We start from the raw sequence: 20,532 nt of genomic DNA on the forward strand, positions 1-20,532 counted from the left end.
AGATTGTGTGTGTATGTGTGAGAGAGAGAGAGAATGTGTGTGTGTGAGAGAGAGAGATTGTGTGTCTGTGTGTGAGAGAGAGATTGTGTGTGAGTGTGAGAGAGAGATTGTGTGTGTGTGTGTGAGAGAGAGATTGTGTGTGTGTGTGAGAGAGAGATTGTGTGTGTGTGTGTGAGAGAGAAAGAATGTGTGTGTGTGAGAGAGAGAGATTGTGTGTGTGTGAGAGAGAGAGATTGTGTGTGTGTGAGAGAGAGATTGTGTGTCTGTGTGTGAGAGAGAGAGAGATTGTGTGTGTGTGTGTGTGTGTGTGTGTGTGAGAGAGATTGTGTGTGTGAGAGAGAGAGAGAGATTGTGTGTGTGTGTGAGAGAGAGAGATTGTGTGTGTGTGTGTGAGAGAGATTGTGTGTGTGTGTGTGAGAGATAGAGATTGTATGTGTGTGTGAGAGAGAGATTGTGTGTGTGTGTGTGTGTGTGTGTGTGTGTGTGTAATTCATTCTCACCATCACTAAAACCATCGATGTGGGTAACTGGCCAGGTCTGACAGTGGCTGTACTGATGTGCGCTCCGCTGTGTGGTCAGCCAGATGGGGAAGGGGAACATTACCCCGCGGTGGGGGTTCAGTACACCTGTTCCTGAAAGCTGCTACTTGCCAGCCAGGATCTGCCTCATCGTTCCCAGTTCCCCTTGTGTTGTGCTGACAGTTAATCAATGTGTCACAATATCATTCACTAGGGCGGTGCCTGTCAGTGTGATGGGGTGGATGGTGGGATTTTACAGTCCCACTGAAGCTGATGGCCTTTTACCCAGACGTGCTGCGGTGGGCCTGTAAACCCCCCACCCCATGGTGTTTGCTATCGCAGCTTCCAACGTTTAGGAAGCACCTCTTGTGACATTTTCACATCTGGTTAACTCAGTTGGTCAGGGAGTGGACAAGAGACTGCTCGAATCTGGAGAAATCTGACATACGAACATACATACATAGGAATTAGGAGCAGGAGTAGGCCTCTGACCAGTCTTACTACCATTCCTGGGCTGGTTGTGTTGCACTTCCCCCTTGGTGAAGCACTGGAAGGTTTCTCAGACTGATGAACAGTCTGACAGGCCATGACTGAGATGCCCTGGGATGGGCATAACCATCTTTATTTATACTGGCTAATAGGACTACCACAGCCCTCAGCCCATGAGTTTTCCCCTGGACATCAACCCAGAGTTCAGGGCCGGAGCTCCAGCCTCCACTCACAGCGGCAGTGTAGAATCAGGTTCAAAGCCCACACCCTCTAACTCAGAGCCAAAGATGTTCACTCCACACTGTGTGTTGAAGCACCAACTGGTCAGGCCATTGCCCCATCTTTACACATCCCTGAAATCAATGTCCACAAAGAAATGGCATCTCAGTTATAAAGAGTATCCACTGTCTGTGTATTTCTGAAAGCTATCCTGCAGGATGCAAACCTCAACTGATCCTAAACTGTCATTTCCTCCTTTTGAAAGGATGAAGAATAAGCTGTGGTATTTTGAGTTTGCTACCTCAGAAACCGTCTCTGCCACATGCAAGAACCTGCAGGATGTTTTGGAAATCGAAGTGAGTGAGTTCTGGTCCCGCACAGCTTAATGTCGCTGCTAGTTTATCGGGGTCACTGGTTCGAGAGGGAGACTCCCACGCCTATAAGTCTGTCCATATATTTTCTACTCTTCACTCCATAGCCGCATTATGCCATCTTCCCGGGGGTGGGGTGGTGGGGGGTGGGGGGGAAGGGAGCCAGAGGGCAGTGCCCAGGTGGACCAGGCACACTATAAAGACAAGCCTCTGGAGTGCCCTCCAACCATCCCTCGTAGGGATGGTGAACAGGTCAGGTAGAAATGGGAGGAGCTACACCGACTGGCACTTGAAAACCGCTCGACAGTTAGCAAGCCCCTTCAATTTACATTTTCAAGTATCCTCCTGCCAGTTTCGGCAGAGCGGGTTGCTTGCCTGAGCACCAAGTTGCCCAGAAGTTATACCGAGTGGGCTTGGGCAGTAATAGAACAGCCAAGGAGGGGCAACCCTAGTTTCGGGTGAGAAGTGGGTGCTCAGTTGTTGAAAAGTATTCCCCCCGCCCTCACCTCCCCCTGTTGAGCGCTGTGGTCATTTTGGAATGGAGACATGTGGCTGATCTGTGTTTCCTTTACACTTTGCAGTGCTGTGGGACCCTCTTAGACTTGAGCAATTTATCCCTGGAGGGAATCGCCATCCTCAACATTCCCAGCATGCACGGGGGCTCAAACCTATGGGGCGAAAACAGAAAAGGAGAGTACAAGGCCCTGCCAAACAAAACCTACGCAGCAATAACGGACTCCGAGGCCCTCAAGTCGTGCACACAAGGTGGGTAACCGTGGCAACCCGGCTCAAAGAACAGGAAGATATAGAATTTCACAGCCACCACGACAGCTGTCCTGTGTTTAAAACGCTAAGGGGATTTGATAGGGTTGACATGAAGGGGGAATCGAGGACAAGGGGACATGCCCTTAAAATGAAACCTGGGCTGTCCTGGAGTGAAATCATGAAGCACTCTATCACACAAGGGGCAGTAGAAACCTGGAGCTCTCTTGCTTTCAAAGCTGTGGATGCTGGGGGTTAATCGGAGCTTCCAGGACTGAGATCGACAGCTGATTGGGGTCAGGTAACAGTATCGAGGCATGTGGGACAAAGGTGGCTCAATGGAGTTGAGTTGCTGGTCAGCCATGTTCTTATTGAATGGCAGAACAGGCTCACCTAGCTGAATAGCCTCATGTTGCTCCTATAAGAGGCATCGCCATTCCTAGTCACACCTGCATGTGCCTCGTTGGGAAGGGCATTTGCAATACAGTTGACAAAACCGTTTACAAATCTTTGATTCATTCAGAAGCAGTTCTGAAGCTTTTGTTTGTAATATATATGTCTAAGAACTGAATAATGATGGGCCAATCAGTCATACTGTAGGAATGGTCCACCACAAGGTGAGTTACCCCAGTGGCTCAGCAAGTAAGAGTTCATTGGTGGGGATCAAAGCCATGTAAGGCTCTCACTGTTCTGATGTACAAGTACTGAAATGCTGTTTGCATCTGGATTTAGAATGGAATATATTTTTTTAAATTTGTTTGTGGAATGTGGGCATCACTGGCTAGGCCAGCATTTATTGACCATCCCTTGTTCAGATGGCATTTTTAAGAGTCAACCACGTTGCTGTGGGTCTGGAGTCACATGTACACCAGACTGGGTAAGGACAGCAGATTTACTTCCCTAAAGGGCATTAGTGAACCAGATGGGTTTTTACAACAATCGACAGTCGTTTCATGGTCATAATCATTGAATTCCATATTTTTTGTTGAATTTAAAGTCCACCATCTGTTGTAGCTGGATTCAAACCCGGGTTCCCACAGCTTTACCCTGGGTCTGTGGATTACTAGTCCAGCAACAATACCGCTACACCTCCCCCTCCCCCTAATAGGGATCATATATAGCACATCTCCCCAACTCACTTTCAAACACAGTGCCTGGTGTCATGTGGCTGAGCAGAGCAGCTTCTGCACACAATGATATCCAACAAATGCTTCAGTAAGTGTCAATTTAGATTATGTCCTCAGGTTAGACTTGAAGCCACAAGCTTCTGTGTCACAGGTGAGAATGCTGTTGCCGAGCTTCAGCTGATGGTGAACTAGGGGCTGCTCAGGTATTAAGGCTCCTCCCAGTGCTGTATTCACCTCCCCCGCAAATCATTCTCCTAATTCAGTTTCTATTCATCCACAGCCTTGGAATTTCCCCTTGCTAGTGGATTTCTCCTGGTTCTCAGACTTCCTTACCCTACAGTCGCTGTCCTACTACTAGATGCCCAACCTTGGTGGGTAGATGCAACACCTTTTGTAGATGGCATGTGTGATCAGATGTTACATGATCCACGTCATGTGGTCAGAACATCATGTTGTCAAACATCCAAGAATGCCTTCGTCAGAGTTGGCAAGCATACATCAGATATCCCCATTAAATTATCCACTTCAATATGTCGAGGCAAGAATCCCAAGCCTAAGAGGTTTACTGTACAGAAAGGATTTGTTTGATCCTGGTAAAAAGTTGTTCCAATGTTTTTCTTTGCAGAGTTGAGTGATCAGCTGTTGGAAGTGGTGGGACTGGAAGGAGTGATTGAAATGGGACAGATTTATGCAGGACTGAAGAATGCAGGGAAACGATTGGCTCAATGCTCTGACATCACCATCAGGTAACAGCAAGGGAGTGAATGTTGTGAATGAAGTCCAACAGCCTCCATGTGAAATGGAGCGAAAAGACACCTTCAAACTTGACGAGAGTTTCGATCAAGTTTCTTTCTTTCATTGAGCCAGGGTGTTGTACCATCTCTAAAACTTTTCCATCTTTTTGCTTCCCCCTCAGGACAAAAAGATTGCTGCCAATGCAGATTGATGGGGAGCCATGGCTGCAGCCTCCATGTATGGTAAGTCTGCTTTAACTGAGGCATGAAGAGTCCATCTTCCAGCTTACAAATCCTGCAGGCAGTCATGGTCCAGACCAGAGCAAGATGTGATAACAATAGGATGATGGATCCTATTCCACTGGCAGCCAGTTAGGTCCTGTGTCACTGGAAGGCTGCCAATGGAACAGGACCTAATTGGTTGCCAGTGGAACAGGACCTAATCAGCTTCCAGTGGAACAGGGCCTAATCGGCTGCCAGTGGAACAGGACCTAATCACCTTCCAGTGGAGCAGGACCTAATCACCTTCCAGTGGAACAGGACCTAATCGGCTGCCAGTGGAACAGGACCTAATCGGCTGCCAGTGGAACAGGACCTAATCACCTTCCAGTGGAACAGGGCCTAATCACCTTCCAGTGGAACAGGACCTAATCGGCTGCCAGTGGAACAGGACCTAATCGGCTGCCAGTGGAACAGGGCCCAGTCGGCTGCCAGTGGAACAGGGCCTAATCACCTTCCAGTGGAACAGGGCCTAATCGGCTGCCAGTGGAACAGGACTTAATCGGCTGCCAGTGGAACAGGACCTAATTGGCTGCCAGTGGAACAGGACCTAGTTGGCTGCCAGTAGGACAGGACCTAATCGGCTGCCAGTGGAACAGGGCCTAATCGGCTGCCAGTGGAACAGGGCCTAGTCGGCTGCCAGTGGAACAGGGCCTAGTCGGCTGCCAGTGGAACAGGGCCTAGTCGGCTGCCAGTGGAACAGGGCCTAGTCGGCTGCCAGTGGAACAGGACCTAATCGATTGCCAGTGGAACAGGACCTAGTCGGCTGCCAGTGGAACAGGGCCTAATCGGCTGCCAGTGGAACAGGACCTCTGGGACATGATCATTATCTCCCCATCACTCTCACTGTGTTCTCCCTCTGGGACCTGCTCATTATCTCCCATGGATCTAGTGATTTTTTGCAATGCTCCACGTGCTAAGCTTCCAGATATGTATTCTACTGTGGCTGATTAGATAATATTTCTAATGAGTAGGAATTGGAAATATCCTTCAACTTGGGAACCTATGGAAATAATTAGGGTTGTGAAAAGTACTTTGGCTGCTGAAACTCTCGCTCTTGTGTCATTGGATATGGGATTTTTTTCTCAAATATTTTAGTTGAGATTTTAAATAAGGGGCTCTGAAGATTGTGTACCCATTCAATGTTATCTAAATAATCATCCATTGAGTGATAATGAAATGGTGTAAATATTATGTATTGACCTGGCTGGCTGCTGGGTGGATGCAAGTCATCAATGGTCGGATTGTTTTACAGAAGGAACTGCGTGTAGAAATAAATTGCCAGGGATTCTAATGGAAGGGTGTCTCACAATGTACAGAAAATTCAGATTTTTGTTTTAATTTCTTTTGATATTTTGGTTTTTCAATAATTTTTATTTGAAGAGAGAAGAGAATACGTTAATTGTATATTATTATTTTAATTAATTTAGTTGATTTTTAACTGGGAATTTGCTTGTGCCCCTTAAAATAAACACAGACTGAAACTGTGGTTGTTGGGTTCAGAGGTGCATGCTTGTAGTATGTAACTCTGTAAATAAATGCTTCTCATAGTGTGTAAAGACTGATTCCAGTTTCATCCTTTACCAACTGACTATCTGCCCCCCTCTCTAATATCCCTCAGGTCCCAGAGAGACCAAAAATCTGTCTATTCCAGCCTTAAATGTAACTCAACAAAGGAGCAACCACAACCTTCGGGGATATAGGTCTGAATGAAGAAATTTGCCCTCATCTCAGTCCCAAACGATTGGCCCCAATCTCTCAGTATCTACCCTGTGAAACCCCATCGTATTCTTTTATGTTTCAACGCGATCACCTCTCGTTCTTCTAAACTCCAGAGAGTGTTGGTCCAATTTTCTTAGCCTCCCATCATAGGGCAATCCCCTCGTCCCGATCTAACGAACCTTCTTCTAGTAAACTTATTTGGTCCACTTATGTCCTTTAGCGAAGGAAGACTGCTGTCCTTACCCATGTGACTCCAGGCCAACAGGAATGGGGCTGACTGTTAAATGTACTGAGAAATGGTTTAGCAAGCAACTCGGTTGTATTTAAGATCATCTCATCGAGGACAATTAGTGATGTTCAAACATTGCCTGTCTCCTCAGCAACAGCCACATCCTGGGAATGAATAAATAAATAAAAATCTCAGCCACAAAGTCTGAAAACAAACAGTACTGAGTTGGGAGGATTGAGCACAACATTCCCGGGAAAGAATGAAGGAGACCTTTTGGTTTATGCAGCATGAAAAGAATTGTGTTCAATGTACTCAATGTCTTCTATTTGTGTCTCTCCTCCAGATCAAGATAACCCACAAAAACCAATCGCCAATGTTGATGGGTCCGTGCACAAAATCAACTGGATCCAAAAAATGAGCTTGCCAAGGCAGGCCCTTCAGTCACATTCTTTAAACTATCAACCTCCTCATTGGATTGGACTCTTCAGTTTATGGGATTCTTCAGTCCATTCAATTCGAAGATACCAGATTCTTCAGTTCGACAAAACACTTTCATCTATTAGACTCTTTACTTTGTCAGATCCTTTAGTGTGCAGATTCTTCAGTTCAGTGCTCTTCAACATGTGACCCCTTTAATCTTCCAGATTCTTCAACCTTTCACTCCCTTTCCTGATTGCACACTTCAGTTCACCAGACACTTTAGCATGTAAGTGTAGCTCCTCCAATCTCTCAAACTCAAGAATCTGTTGGAATCACAAAGTAAAATATTACAATATGCTTATTGCTCTAACACTACCATGTGATACTTGGACTGACATTGAAAAATACCTGGGATATATTTGAGGAATGAACTTGCATGTTTTGGGGTCAATTAACTAATTGCATGTTCATTGAACGTTTGCATTTAACTGAGAGGCAGTGATGTTTTACAAGCACCTCTTCCTAGATGTGAGGAGAATTCACTTAAATGTTTCTTCAAAGGAAGATAACTAAAACACTGACCAGGCAAGTGACAGTAATGGTATTTAATATTAATTTTTGTGACAGGTCTAACACCTGTCTGTGTCTCCCTATAAACACATACTACCTTAAAGAAATAGAATGCCACATTAGAATTTCTCAAGACAGTTTATTAAACATGGATCACTTGTAATATTTGTGCCTCAGCCCACTGAATAACTCCAACTTCTAGAACCAGATATAGTATTTCATAATGTGACATTGGTAAGAAGATCACATGTAAGTATGGCAAACTTGCTTGATGGGTGCTGGACAGATAGTATCAAATATAAACCATGGAAAATCAAGTAATTGGGAACATTTAATGCTTTAGGTCAAATCCTGTATTCACTGCATGCAAACTGTATGAATCAGTAACTCTGTATGAGAGTGAACATGATGAGACTAGGCTAAATGACATGGTTCACAGAGGGAGTGGTTTTCTTCATCAGAATTAATTGTACATAGTCATTTAGCAGTGAAGGTTGAAATGATAAATCACCAGAGAAAACTAGTAATGATCTTGTTCATTGGGGTGTATATAGAATACAATAATGGGAGTGATGAGGAAAGAGTTTGGCTCACTGGTAGTCTATATACAGGAATAAAATGGAATTGGTGACTTGTTTGGATTTGGTAATTGGATTACAGCTTTGCTTCATCATAGGGTTAATAATAATAAACCACATCTAAAATAGACAGATAGGCCTCTTAAGGACCAAAGGTAAAGTAACATTTAGACTCTCCTGATTCCAACATGGCATCTAATACAGTTCAGGACTCCTTAACATTCCTTTCTGTCTGACTTGCTTTATTAGTAGGGCACATAAAATCAAGTTGTGCAGGTTTTAGATACTGGACATTATCAACAAGAGGGAAGGGTAACTATAGAGACAGGGACACAATGAGAAGTGGGGAGGGAGAAGAGGTTATTCTGGTTGTCCCATTCTTCCAGATGGTTAGGTCCAGATACAGGACCCATTCAAACTCCTGCCCACCTTGGCCAGAATCAGCCAGAATCCCTCCACACCCTGTTGAGTTGTGGGGGATTGGGGGGGAAGGTGGTCGAGATGCAGGTAAGAAGCTCATTGTATTTTCTATCTGTATATTGAGGTATGTGGATGCCGGAGTTGTATACATACACATAATCTCCTCTCCCATTGTTACATTTTGTATTTAATAAGAGAAATAAAAGCTTCAGATTTAGCAATTCATTTTGGTCCTTTATTTGTTCCACTTTCCTTACTTAGCCTGCCCACTCCCTAAATGACTTGCAGTGCACATCACTGTTCCAAGCATGCCTGAGGAAGTAACCACCGGGAGATAGGCTGAGCAGGCTGGTGGGGAGGGAGAGGGGCATAAAGTACCATTCAATTCTGCTCTCTCCTCTTCACCCAGTTGATAATTTATCCTGGACAGAACAGATGCAAGTGTATAGAGGCTGGGTGCCCTCTGTACGGTGTTTCATATGGAAAGCAACAGAGGGCAGCAGTGACCTGAGACTGACACAATAGAGACAGCTGCTTCTCTGCTCTTTTCAGCAGGAGGGTAAACCCTCCGAGAGCTCCAGTTCCTGGCTATTTGTGGCCTTGAGCTCGTTCCTCCACATTCATCAGAAACTGTGCCAGCTGCGCTGTGCCCGCTGCGCTGTGCCGGCCTGGGTCACCAGGGTGTCGTACAAATGTTTACGATCCTTCTCCTCTGCACTCCCCCCCCAACGCCCCCAGTCGAAGGGGAGAGTTGGAAACGTTACTTTAAACAGGCAGCTACCTTGAAATTTGCTTTTTCACAGACTGAGGGAAATGAACACTGACACATCAATGACCATGAACTCACAGGGCTCCATCTCAGAAACAGGCACTCGCTTGCGAATGTTTCACTTCAAACCAGGCTTCCTACAAACTGCAGGTAAAATCCCCTCCATAAAACTCTGTCCCACACGTAGTTAATAAATAACTTGACATGAACAGAGAGAAACAGCCACTGGTGATTCAACTCTTGGTGGGATATCTCCAAGTGGCAGGTGATGGGGGGCTTTGAGCTTCAATTTGGTTCACCCTGTCTCTCAGAATGAAGTCAGTACAGGAGACCACACACCCTCTTACCCCCTCCCTCAGCAATGGAGCCCAGGAGAAGCCTCTGAGGGCACTTCAAGGTCCAGGCAGGTTGTTCACTGTAGTGAAGGGAACAGCAAGAATGAGGAGGGCAGTCAGACAGCACCTTATCACCATAGGGTCAGGGAGTAGTGGGATAAATTAGCAGGGAAGGACCTTGAAGCAGCGAGTGTCAATCAGCTCAAGAGGTAATGGAATGCCTATCTGGAGGCAGGAGGGACTGAGGATGAAACTGCAGGTAGGTGGAGTTGAGCTATCGCCTGGTAAGACATTCAAGCATTCTTAATCCCAGCAATGAGGACAGGAACTAAATGCCAGCCTTGTCGGTGATGCTCACAAGCTGAGAATTTAAATCCAATTCCTCACTCTGTATTGAAGGTGATGTTAAAATTACCAAACATGCCCTGACTACTCAATCTCAGTGCCCAGAGCAAAATCTGCCCAATCGCAATGATCAGTCATTTTCATAGAATTATAAACCCTTACAGCAAGGAGGAGCCCGTTCAGCCCATTGTGCCTCTGCTGCCCCTTTGGTAGAGTTATCCAATTAATCCCACTCTCTGCTCTTTCCCTGTAGCCATGTAGTTTCTTTCCCTTCAAGTATTTATCCAATTCTCCTTTGGAAGTTGTTATTGAAACTGCTTCCATCAGCCTTTCAGGCAGCGCATTCTAGATCACAATTCACTGTGTGAAGAAATGTTCCCTCATCTCACCTCTGATTCTCTTGCCAGTCATGTTAAATCTGTGTCATCTGATTATCGCTCCTTCTGCTACTGAAAGCCATTTGTCCTAATATACTGTATCAAAGCCATTCATGATCTTGAACACCTCTATCAAATCTCCTCTTAACCTTCTGTATTCTAAGGAGAATATCCCTGCTTCTCCAGTTTTTCTGTGTAACTGAAGTCCCACGTCACTGGTACCATTCTATCAAATCTTTGCTGCCGTCTCGCTATGTTCTACACATTCTTCCTAAAGTGAGCTCCGATTTGAGCACTGTACTCCAGCTGATACCTAGCCAGTGTTTATAAAGGTTTAGCATAACTTCCTGGCTTTTGTAATCTATTCCTCTATTAATAAAGCCAAGGATCCCATATGCTCTTTTAAACAGGCTTCCCAACTTGTCCAGCCACCTTCTGAACTTGTCCCCATATAAGTCCAGGTTCCTCTGTTGCTACCACCCCCATTTAGTTCATCCTGCCTCTCCTCATTCTTCCTACCAAAATGTACCATTTCACCCTGCCCTGGATTCAATTTCACCTGCCAAGTACCTGCCCATTTTACCAGTCTGTCTACATTCTCCTGAAAACTATGCCCCTCGTTGTTCATCAGCTACTTCCAAATGTACTAGAGTGTGATCTGCTTTGGGCCATTTGGCAAGATGTCGACATCAAGTAGTGGGTCAGAATAGCCCCGAGCTGAGGAGATCGACTCTGCCTAAGTGCAAACGGCGGTGTTTCAGTGTGTGCTATGATGCTCCCTGAATTATTGCGGATTTGTAGGGGTGGAATCTGGTTGAGGCATCGGGGGTCTTGCCTGCCAGCCGGAGGGTCAGCGAGTGATCGCACTGCCTCTGCTCTGTTAATGCTCACCGGAACCACAAGCCAATCAGACAGTAGCGAGGCCAGCGGCGGAACCTCCCCTGAAATCAAGCCCGGGGGTAAAGTCTTACCTGGCGAGAGCTGCTGGCCAATCAGAGACCGGCAGCTCGTGGTGCTCAGCGGCCCCACTGGGGAGGTGGTAGCTGCTGCTGGAGGGACAGGCACCGGGGTCCCAGGATCACAGAGTGACCCAGGCCACAGGTGAGGAATGTGGGAGGTTTCGCAGGTTGAATGTTGCGGGGAGAGGGGTGCACGGGGGTCAGCAGCAAGGACCCGGAGGGGGGGCTCCCAATGTTGAGTCCCTCAGGAAGTGCCTTTGATTGAGGGAACCCCCACCGTGCTCCCCGGAGGTGACAAGTTGTCCACAGGTTTTAGCTGTCGTGCACACCACATGGTAACAGGCCCACCTGCAGCTGTGTTAATACCAGCAGTGATGGGATGGGGAGGTCCTTAAGTCATTCATTGGTCTTTTAAGGGCCTCAATTGGCGATGAGCTGGCAAGGTCGACCATGGGCATTCCCACCCAGAACTTAATTCTGGCAGAGATGGGAAGATAGCGGGTTCCAGTACACCACCATTCACCTAGTTACCTACCCTTCCTGCCTCCAAGCACACACCAGACACAGCACAAAATCCTGCCCATTAGGCCTCAATGAAATCCAGTCCTGAGTTTAATATTTGTTGAAAAACACCACTTTTGCTCTTTGTTTTCTTGCCCCTTTCCCTGTGTGTGTATAAGTGTTTGATTCATGAGATCGGTTTGCTCCCTGGGGGATTAGACTTTCTTGAAATATGAATGGGATTAAATTATTAAAATGTTAATTTTAAGGTTTCTTTTGATATGAGCTCAGCCTGAAGAATAATACATCAACCTCTTACGAGTTATAAATCTTAATGAGGTGAAATTATTACCCCAGGCAGAAGGGCCAGTAACCAGAGAACACAGACAGAAGGTAAGTAGCAAAATATCAGAGCGGAGGTGAGGAGAGATTCTTCTCTCTTGCAGTGATTTGGAATGTGAAAGAGATTCCCTACCAACTTTCAGAAGAGAATTGGACACATACTTGCAAAATGATGAGGAAAGAGTGGTGGGGTTGGGGTGGAGGGAATGACCCCCTGTGCTGTATGGTTCTCTGAGTCTGTGTATCTAAAGGAATTAAACACTGAGAGCCATAGGGGAATGGGTTGTATCGATGATTAGACTTATTTTAATCTTTCTTGCCAACATGAACCCAATTCCACATACAAAATGGCATTATTTTGGCACAAGCTTGGCAATGGCAGGGCTGGTGGAGAAGAGGCATTGAGCCCTTGTCTTCCATGGCCAGTCACCCAGGGGAACCTGTCTGAGAGAGCGGAGGGGGGAGAACTGTGCACCCCTTCCCCCCCTCCCATTCAACATCACCCCACAAGAACATCACAAACACAGGTTACCTGATCATTATCCCTTTGCTGTTTGTGGGAGCTTGCTGTGTGCAAAATGGCTGCCACATTTCCTACAACAGTGGCTGCACAAGAAGTGCTTCATTGGCTGTACAGTGTTTTGAGACACCCGTTGTGTTGTGAAAAGCACTATATAAATGCAAGATATTTTTATTAGGACTCCTGAGGTTTTCATGATGAGAAATATGTATGACCCCACCACATCATTAATGCCTCAATTGAGCATTTCTACCTGACATTCTGCTAAGATTCAGCAGGTACCAAAATGTTTCTCCTCAGTCATCCCTTTGATCACTGCACCTAATGTAAACTCAGGACAAGCTTAAATAACAATCCCAATGTTTAGTTCCAATGTTATGAAGGCACCACTTAGCATGCTGGACTTCCATGTAGTCTGGCTCCTTCACTGGTATCTTGGAAAGACACGCCAAGCCCAAAGTTTGCAGCACATGAAATTGGAAGAATCTCAAGCAGGGACTTGTTGCCAAGAGCTGGCACTAGCTGCCACATCCCATCCAAATGTCTACTCATCGCCATTGGCTCACAGCCTGGCTTATAAGTCCTGTTGGCTAAAAAGCAGAAGTGGATAGGGCAGATCAAACAACCAACTGGACAGGAAAGGATACCTCGGTTTTTTTCTTACATGGAGGTGCTATAGTGTTATTGTTATGTCACTTGGATAAAATTGCAAATGTTGGCAGCTCTAATCCCACTGTGGCAAGATGTGCAAAGATACAGTGAGCAGTTCAGCCGATATATCGCTGAGCTTGGACAGACGTACCCTCTCAAAGGCTCTGGTAACGTACAGCATCTGAGGAAGGTTTCCCCAGGGTGTCTGCTTGACTCCATTTTCCAAGCTCAAAAATCTGAACACTCTCACCATAAGTAACGCTCCCATTGCTGATCATGCCATTGTTGTGTTATGGATTCTTTCCTGGCCTCTTCACAGAATAGAATTGAATCTTCCAGCACAGAGGGAGGCCATTTGGCCCATTGTGCTTGTGCCAGCTCTTTGAGCGAGCTATCCAATTTATTTCCACATCCCACCTTCTTCCGCATAACCCTGCAAATTCATCCTCTTCAAATACCTGCCCAGTTGCTTTTTGAAGCTTCTTAGGGAATCAGATCCCACCTTCCAGATAATGTATTGCAGATTTGATGGATTATTTTAAACTTACAGCCTCTAGCTGCACACCCACTTGCCAGAAGAAATAGTTTCTCCTTCCCAAAACCCCTCAGAAATGTTGAATATTATTAGGGCTCCCTTCGCAGTTCCAAGGAGAGCAATCCAAGCTGCTCCAATCTCTCCACATAACTGAAGTCCTTCAGCTCTGCTATCTTCCTGATAAACCTTCCCTGTACCCTCTTCAATGTCTGAACAGCTCCCTAAAGCGCGGTGCCCAGAATTATACACAATAATCTTGCTGAGGTTGAACGAGAGATTTGGAAAGGTTTAGCATGGCTTCCATGCTTTTGTATTCAATGTCCCGATTTCTAAAGCCAAGTATCCCATACACTTTCTCAACAACCACATGGACATTCCCTGTCACCTCCAAAGCTTTGTGAAACCATACCCCCAGGCCTCACCGGCTATTGCACCCCCCTCAAAATAGAACCATTTCCATTCTTCTGCCTCTGCATGTTGTTCCTCCCAAAGCACATCACTTCAAAATTATCCACACTAATTCAGATCAATCACAGAATCACACAGTGCAGAAGAGGCCCTTCGGTCCATCGAGTCTGCGCCGACACATGAGAAACACCTGACCTACCTACCTACTCCCATTTACCAGCACTTGGCCCATAGCCTTGAATGTTATGATGTGCCAAGTGCTCATCCAGGTACTTTTTAAAGGATGTGAGGCAACTCGTCTCCACCACCCTCCCAGGCAGCACATTCCAGACCCTCACCACCCTCTGGGTAAAAAAGCTTTTCCTCACATCCCCCCTAAACCTCCTGCCCCTCACCTTGAACTTATGCCCCCTCATGACTGACCCTTTAACTAAGCTGCTCCCTATCCACCCTGTCCAAGCCCCTCATAATCTTGTACACCTCGATCAGGTCGCCCCTCAGTCTTCTCTGCTCCAACAAAAACAACCCAAGTCTATCCAACTTCTCTTCATAACTTAAATGTTACATCCCAACATCCTGGTGAATCTCCTCTGCACCCCCTCCAGTGCAATCACATCCTTCCTATAATGTGGTGACCAGAACTGCACACAGTACTCCAGCTGTGGCCTCACCAAGGTTCTATACAACTCCAACATGACCTCCCTACTTTTGTAATTTATGCCTCGATTGATAAAGGCAAGTGTCCAATATGCCTTTTTCACCACCCCACTAACATGCCCCTCCGCCTTCAGAGATCTATGGACACACACACCAAGGTCCCTTTGTTCCTCAGAACTTCCTAGTGTCATGCTGTTCATTGAATACTTCCTTGTCAAATTACTCCTTCCAAAGTGTATCACCTCACACTTTTCAGGGTTAAATTCCATCTGCCACTTATCTGCCCATTTGACCATCCCGTCTATATCTTCCTGTAGCCCAAGGCACTCAACCTCACTGTTAACCACCCGGACAATCTTTGTGTCATCCACAAACTTACTAATCCTACCCCCCACATAGTCATCTATGTCGTTTATATAAATGACAAATAATAGGAGACCCAGCACAGATCCCAGTGGACACTGGCTTCCACTCACTAAAGCATCCTTCTGTCATCACCCTCTGTCTCCTACAACTGAGCCAATTCTGAATCCACCTTATCAAATTACCCCGTATCCCATGTGCATTTGCCTTCTTTATAAGTCTCCCATGTGGGACCTTGTCAAAGGCTTTGCTGAAATCAATATAAACTTCTTTAACTGCACTACCCTCATCTACACACCTGTTCACCTCCTCAAAAAATTCAATCCAATTTGTTAGGCATGACCTCCCTCTGACAAAGCCATGCTGACTATCCCTGATCAAACCTTGCCTCTCCAAGTGGAGATAGATTCTCTCCTGCAGAATTTTCTCCAATAGTTTCCCTCCCACTGACGTGAGACTCACTGGCCTGTAGTTCCCTGGCTTATCTCTACAACCCTTCTTAAATAGCGGAACCACATTAGCTGTTCTCCAGTCCTCTGGCACCTCTCCCGTGGCCAGAGACGAATTAAAAATTTGGGTCAGAGCCCCTGTGATCTCCTCTTTTGCCTCCCTCCGCAGTCTGGGACACATCATCTGGACCTGGAGATTTGTCCACTTTTAAGCCTGCCAACGCCTCCAATACCTCGTCACTCCCTATATCAATTTGCTTAAGAAACTCGCAGTCTCTCTCCCCGAGTTCTATACCTTCATCCTCATTCTCTTGGGTGAAGACGGATGTGAAGTATTCATTCAACACTCTACCGATGTCCTTTGGCTCCACCCATATATTGCCCCCTTGGTCTCTAATGGACCCTACTCTTTCCCTGGTTATCCTCTTCCCATTGATATACTTATAGAATATCTTCTACTTTTACCAGCCAGAGCTTTCTCATATCCCTTCTTTGCTCTACTAATTGCTTTCTTAAGCTCCACCCTGCACTTTCTGTACCTGTATCTGCCATGTGTCTGCCCAGTTCACCAACCTGTCCATATCCTCCTGAATTCTGCTACTATCCTACTCACTATTTAGACTATGTTGTATTATCAGCAACCTTCAAAATTACACTCCAAGCCCACCAACAAACCCACTAAGGAAAATTTCATGTTATGTTTTCTTTCAATCAAATGGAAGAGTCACCGGCAGAGTGTTCAGGGGAAAGAAATGTTGTTAAAGCTGATTGGCCTAAGTCTAGGGTAATATTGTAAAGAGGTGAATAGAAGGCTATCTTGATACTAAATGTGATTGCTCCATTTTATGGCTTTAAACTAACAGGATGGCTGGCATAAGGATTCACTGTCATACCTCTTATAATTTTGCCAGCTTTCCATTTGCCCCCCCCCCACTTCCATTTATTTGTTTATGGGATGTGGGCTTCACTGGCTGGGCCAGCATTTATTGCCCACCCCTAATTGCCCCTTGAGAAGGTGGTGGTGAGCTGCCTTCTTGAACTGCTGCAGTCCATGTGGTGTAGGTACACCCATAGTGCTGTTAGGGAGGGAGGTCCAGGATTTTGACCCAGTGACAGTGAAGGAATGGTGATATATTTCCAAGTCAGGATGGTGAGTGGCTTGGAGGGGAACTTCCAGGTGGTGGTGTTCTCATCTATCTGCTGCCCTTGTCCTTCTAGATGGTAGTGGTCGTGGGTTGGGAAGGTGCTGTGTAAGGTGATGGTTGAATCCAGATAACTGTCTTTGTCCCGTAATTTGGGTCAGGTGTTAAAATTTGACTGGCTAGCTTGCCAAGTGCAATCGATCACATTATTTCTGGCATGAATTTCAAAAAATGGACAACCTTTTTCAAAATTTGAAGTCTTCAGCCAATCATGAGCATCTCAGTGAGGAAATTCAGGCCTCCCTTGATACCCAAAGATAGGAGCAGCCTGAACTCCCTCAGCCATTATGCCAGACTTGCTCCTTCACTCCAGCAGGCGTTTGATTCAGAAATAAGCCAGGGACCAGGCCACTGGCTGCCAAACTCAGTCAGAATACCTTACCCGGCCTTGGAAAGGGAAAAGCCATTGATGAGTAGGGGTGTGCCCATTGGTGGGAGATTCCATAGGCCAAGTTGCCCACTTCCCTGGCCTACAGGGGAGCCTGCCCCAAGCCTGGAGGCTGGTGTGTTGAGTCAGATGAGGCTTACCAGATTCCAATGGGCCTTACTGAATGGGAGAAGTTCCAAGCCAGAGGTGCTAGGCTTGACCCCTGAACATGGGCAATGAAAATATTACTGTCAGCCCCTTGACAAAGGGCATCAATGGGGCAAATCTCAGAATTAGTTGGGTAGTCTTCCCAATCACCCTTTCATCAGTTGTCAAGCAGCAGAAACTAAGAAGGAAGGTGGATACCAAAGAAATGCCCGTAATAATGGAGGCATCTGCAGGCCCCATGCAAATGAGGTGCCATCCTCCTAACCCACACCAATTCCCCTGAGGTCAGGGTTGTCGGGCACTGTTGGGCATGATCCTGGCATAACCCATGAATTTTAGGTCCCAGTTAACCAGTTTAACAAATAGGCAGAGAGAAATTTTATGGGCAACTTGATCCTCACAAACCCCTCTAAGCAGCCAAATATATTTCTGGATTGACGTGTTCGACCAACACTTCAGAAGGTTGGATTTTGACCAGTGCAGGAACTATTTTGGATATTGTGTTACTCATTTAATTGGGGTGTGATGTACCAGCAGCAACTACATGTCAGCCTGTGACGCAGGAGACATGAATCCTCAGGTATGTCACTGGCTTCATCTGGCACTGGAACATTTGATCTCACCCAGCTACCCCTCCAAGAATAGCGCTTTAACCCTGAAGTTTGATACGGTCGACAGGTGTTGCTTTCAAAAAGAAAACAGCTGCTTTCATCCATATTTAGGAAGTTGCTCAGTGTATTGAGCTAATGTCATGGTACAGATGAAGCTGGCAGTGGGTTATGGGTACATCAGGGAAATATCCATTTCACCAATAGAGGCAATTAGTTCACCATCGAGTGAACCCAAGCCCCAGGTTCAGGGTGTTGTATATTACAAATGCATGCTGATCTCAATATGTACCGTGTGCTGCATATGTTCTGGAAGTGAGTACTGTGTGCCCTGTAACTCGAATCACTTCTCTGAAAGCACTGTCTGCTTGCTTCACTCTATCTATGACGCTGTGCATGCTGGTTTAGTAGCAGAATGGGGGTTGCATTGCATCCACAAACTGATGTTGCTTGCAGTGAACGCCATTTGGTGAGGATGTCACGTGTGCACCAGACAAGAGCAGAGTAGGCAGATTGTGGCGCCAGTCCGTGTGCCGCACTGATTTGACACCAGAGCTGCTCCTTTGGACACCACTCCCTGGCTAACAGGCTTGTTTTAACACACACACACACACAGCTGGACACCTGCTCATCAGCAGGAAGCAACCCCCCTGTCCCCACCCCCAGCAACAGTATGTACATCAACAACTTTCCGGTTACAAAGGTTGCCTTAGCAAGAAACTTTTCCTCTTCCTTTCAGGTGCTAAGGAACGCAAGCTCCAACAACTCATTGACACCAACACCCATCCAGGACCCTCCACCCCTACCCGTCCCTCTGTCCCCATCCCGTCTTCCAATCCCAGCCCCGGCCGTGTATTCACTATACCCCCTGACCTTCCCCTCTCCGATGCTGAACGTTCAGTGCTCAGCAAAGGACTCAGTTTCATACCCTTACGCCCTCACCTCAATGAATCTCGGGCTCGGCATGATACTGAACTCTTCTTCCGCTGTCTTCATCTCTGGGCTCACTTCTTTGGGCAGGAGTCCTCTCCCCATTCAACGGATCCTTTCACCCACCTCCAATATTCTCCCTCCACCTGGACCCCTCACTCTGGATTCTTACCTGCTTTTGATCTTTTGCTAACTTGATTGTCTCAATTTCTCTGCTCCTCTCACCCATTCTAACCTGTCTCTCTCTGAACTTGCTGCATTCTGTTCTCTCAGGTCCAACCCTGACTTTGTCATCAAACCCGCTGACAAGGGTGGTGCTGTTGTTGTCTGGAGCACTGACCTCTACCTCGCAAAGGCTGAGCACCAACTCGCAGACACTTCCTCCTACCACCCCTTGGACCATGACCCCACCACCGAACATCAAGCCATTGCTTCCAGGACCGTCACTGACCTCATCTCCTCTGGGGATCTTCCTCCCACAGCTTCCAACTTCATAGTCCCCCAACCTTGGACGGCTCGCTTCTACCTCCTACCCAACATCCACAAACAGAACTGTCCCGGTAGACCGATCGTCTCAGCTTGCTCCTGCCCCACAGAACTCATTTCTTGCTATCTTGACTCCCTTCTCTCTCCCCTTGTCCAGTCCCTTCCCACCTACATCCGTGATTCCTCTGACACCCTACATCATATCAACAATTTCTAGTTCCCTGGCCCCAACCACCTCCTCTTCACCATGGACGTCCAATCCCTCCACACCTCCATCCCCCACCAGGATGGTCTGAGGGCCCTTAGCTTCTTCCTCGAACAGAGGCCCGAACAATCCCCATCCACCACTACTCTCCTCTGTCTGGCTGAACTTGTTCTCTCACTGAATAATTTCTCCTTTAACTCCTCTCACTTCCGCCAAATAAAAGGTGTGGCTATGGGTACCCGCATGGGCCCCAGCTATGCCTGTCTCTTTACGGGCTATGTGGAACATTCCTTGTTCCAGTCCTACTCCGGCCCCCTCCCACAACTCTTTCTCCGGTACATCGATGATTATTTTGGTGCTGCTTCATGCTCTTGTCTGGACCTGGAAAAATGTATTAATTTTGCTTCCGATTTCCATCCCACACTCACATGGTCCATCTCTGACACTTCCCTTCCCCTCCTTGACCTCTCTGTCTCAATTTCTGGTGATAGACTGTCCACCAATATCCATTACAAGCCTACCGACTCCCACAGCTACCTCGACTACAGCTCCTCACACCCCGCTTCCTGTAAGGACTCCATCCCATTCTCTCAGTTCCTTCACCTCAACAGGTTCTCTTCTCTCTCTTTAAATCAAAATTAGAATTAATAGCAAACCAAAATTTCAAAACAAATTATATCAAAGACCTCCATATTCTCTCAAAGCATTATAATTTGCAAAACACCTTTCTTCTAGGATGCCTAACAATTTATTTGTTATCCAAAAGGGAATGGATGTAAAATCAGACTATTGATGACTTGCGTCCACCCACTTAATTTAGGAAATGTATTTTTCTACAGCATTGTTTTGAGTCAGCAAGGTCAACCCATAACCTTCTTCTTACTTACACTCCTCAGACAGTGTATATTATCCCACAA

At 46.4% G+C, this 20,532-nt stretch overlaps 1 protein-coding gene across 3 annotated transcripts in view; it reads left to right on the forward strand.

The window, feature by feature from the left end:
- LOC121273300 (diacylglycerol kinase beta-like) overlaps nucleotides 1-8,661 on the forward strand; it is a 128,501-nt gene extending 119,840 nt beyond the window's left edge. For all 3 annotated transcript variants that reach the window (XM_041180392.1, XM_041180393.1, XM_041180394.1), the window contains 5 exons: nucleotides 1,492-1,582; nucleotides 2,179-2,362; nucleotides 4,112-4,232; nucleotides 4,403-4,463; nucleotides 6,794-8,661. In XM_041180392.1, coding sequence (XP_041036326.1) covers nucleotides 1,492-1,582; nucleotides 2,179-2,362; nucleotides 4,112-4,232; nucleotides 4,403-4,463; nucleotides 6,794-6,868 — 532 coding nt within the window. In that variant the 3' untranslated portion in view covers nucleotides 6,869-8,661. The remainder of the gene's footprint in view (nucleotides 1-1,491; nucleotides 1,583-2,178; nucleotides 2,363-4,111; nucleotides 4,233-4,402; nucleotides 4,464-6,793) is intronic.
- The last annotated feature ends 11,871 nt before the right edge of the window (nucleotides 8,662-20,532 follow it).

Source organism: Carcharodon carcharias, chromosome X, assembly GCF_017639515.1.
Source record: "Carcharodon carcharias isolate sCarCar2 chromosome X, sCarCar2.pri, whole genome shotgun sequence".
NCBI lineage: Eukaryota > Metazoa > Chordata > Chondrichthyes > Lamniformes > Lamnidae > Carcharodon > Carcharodon carcharias.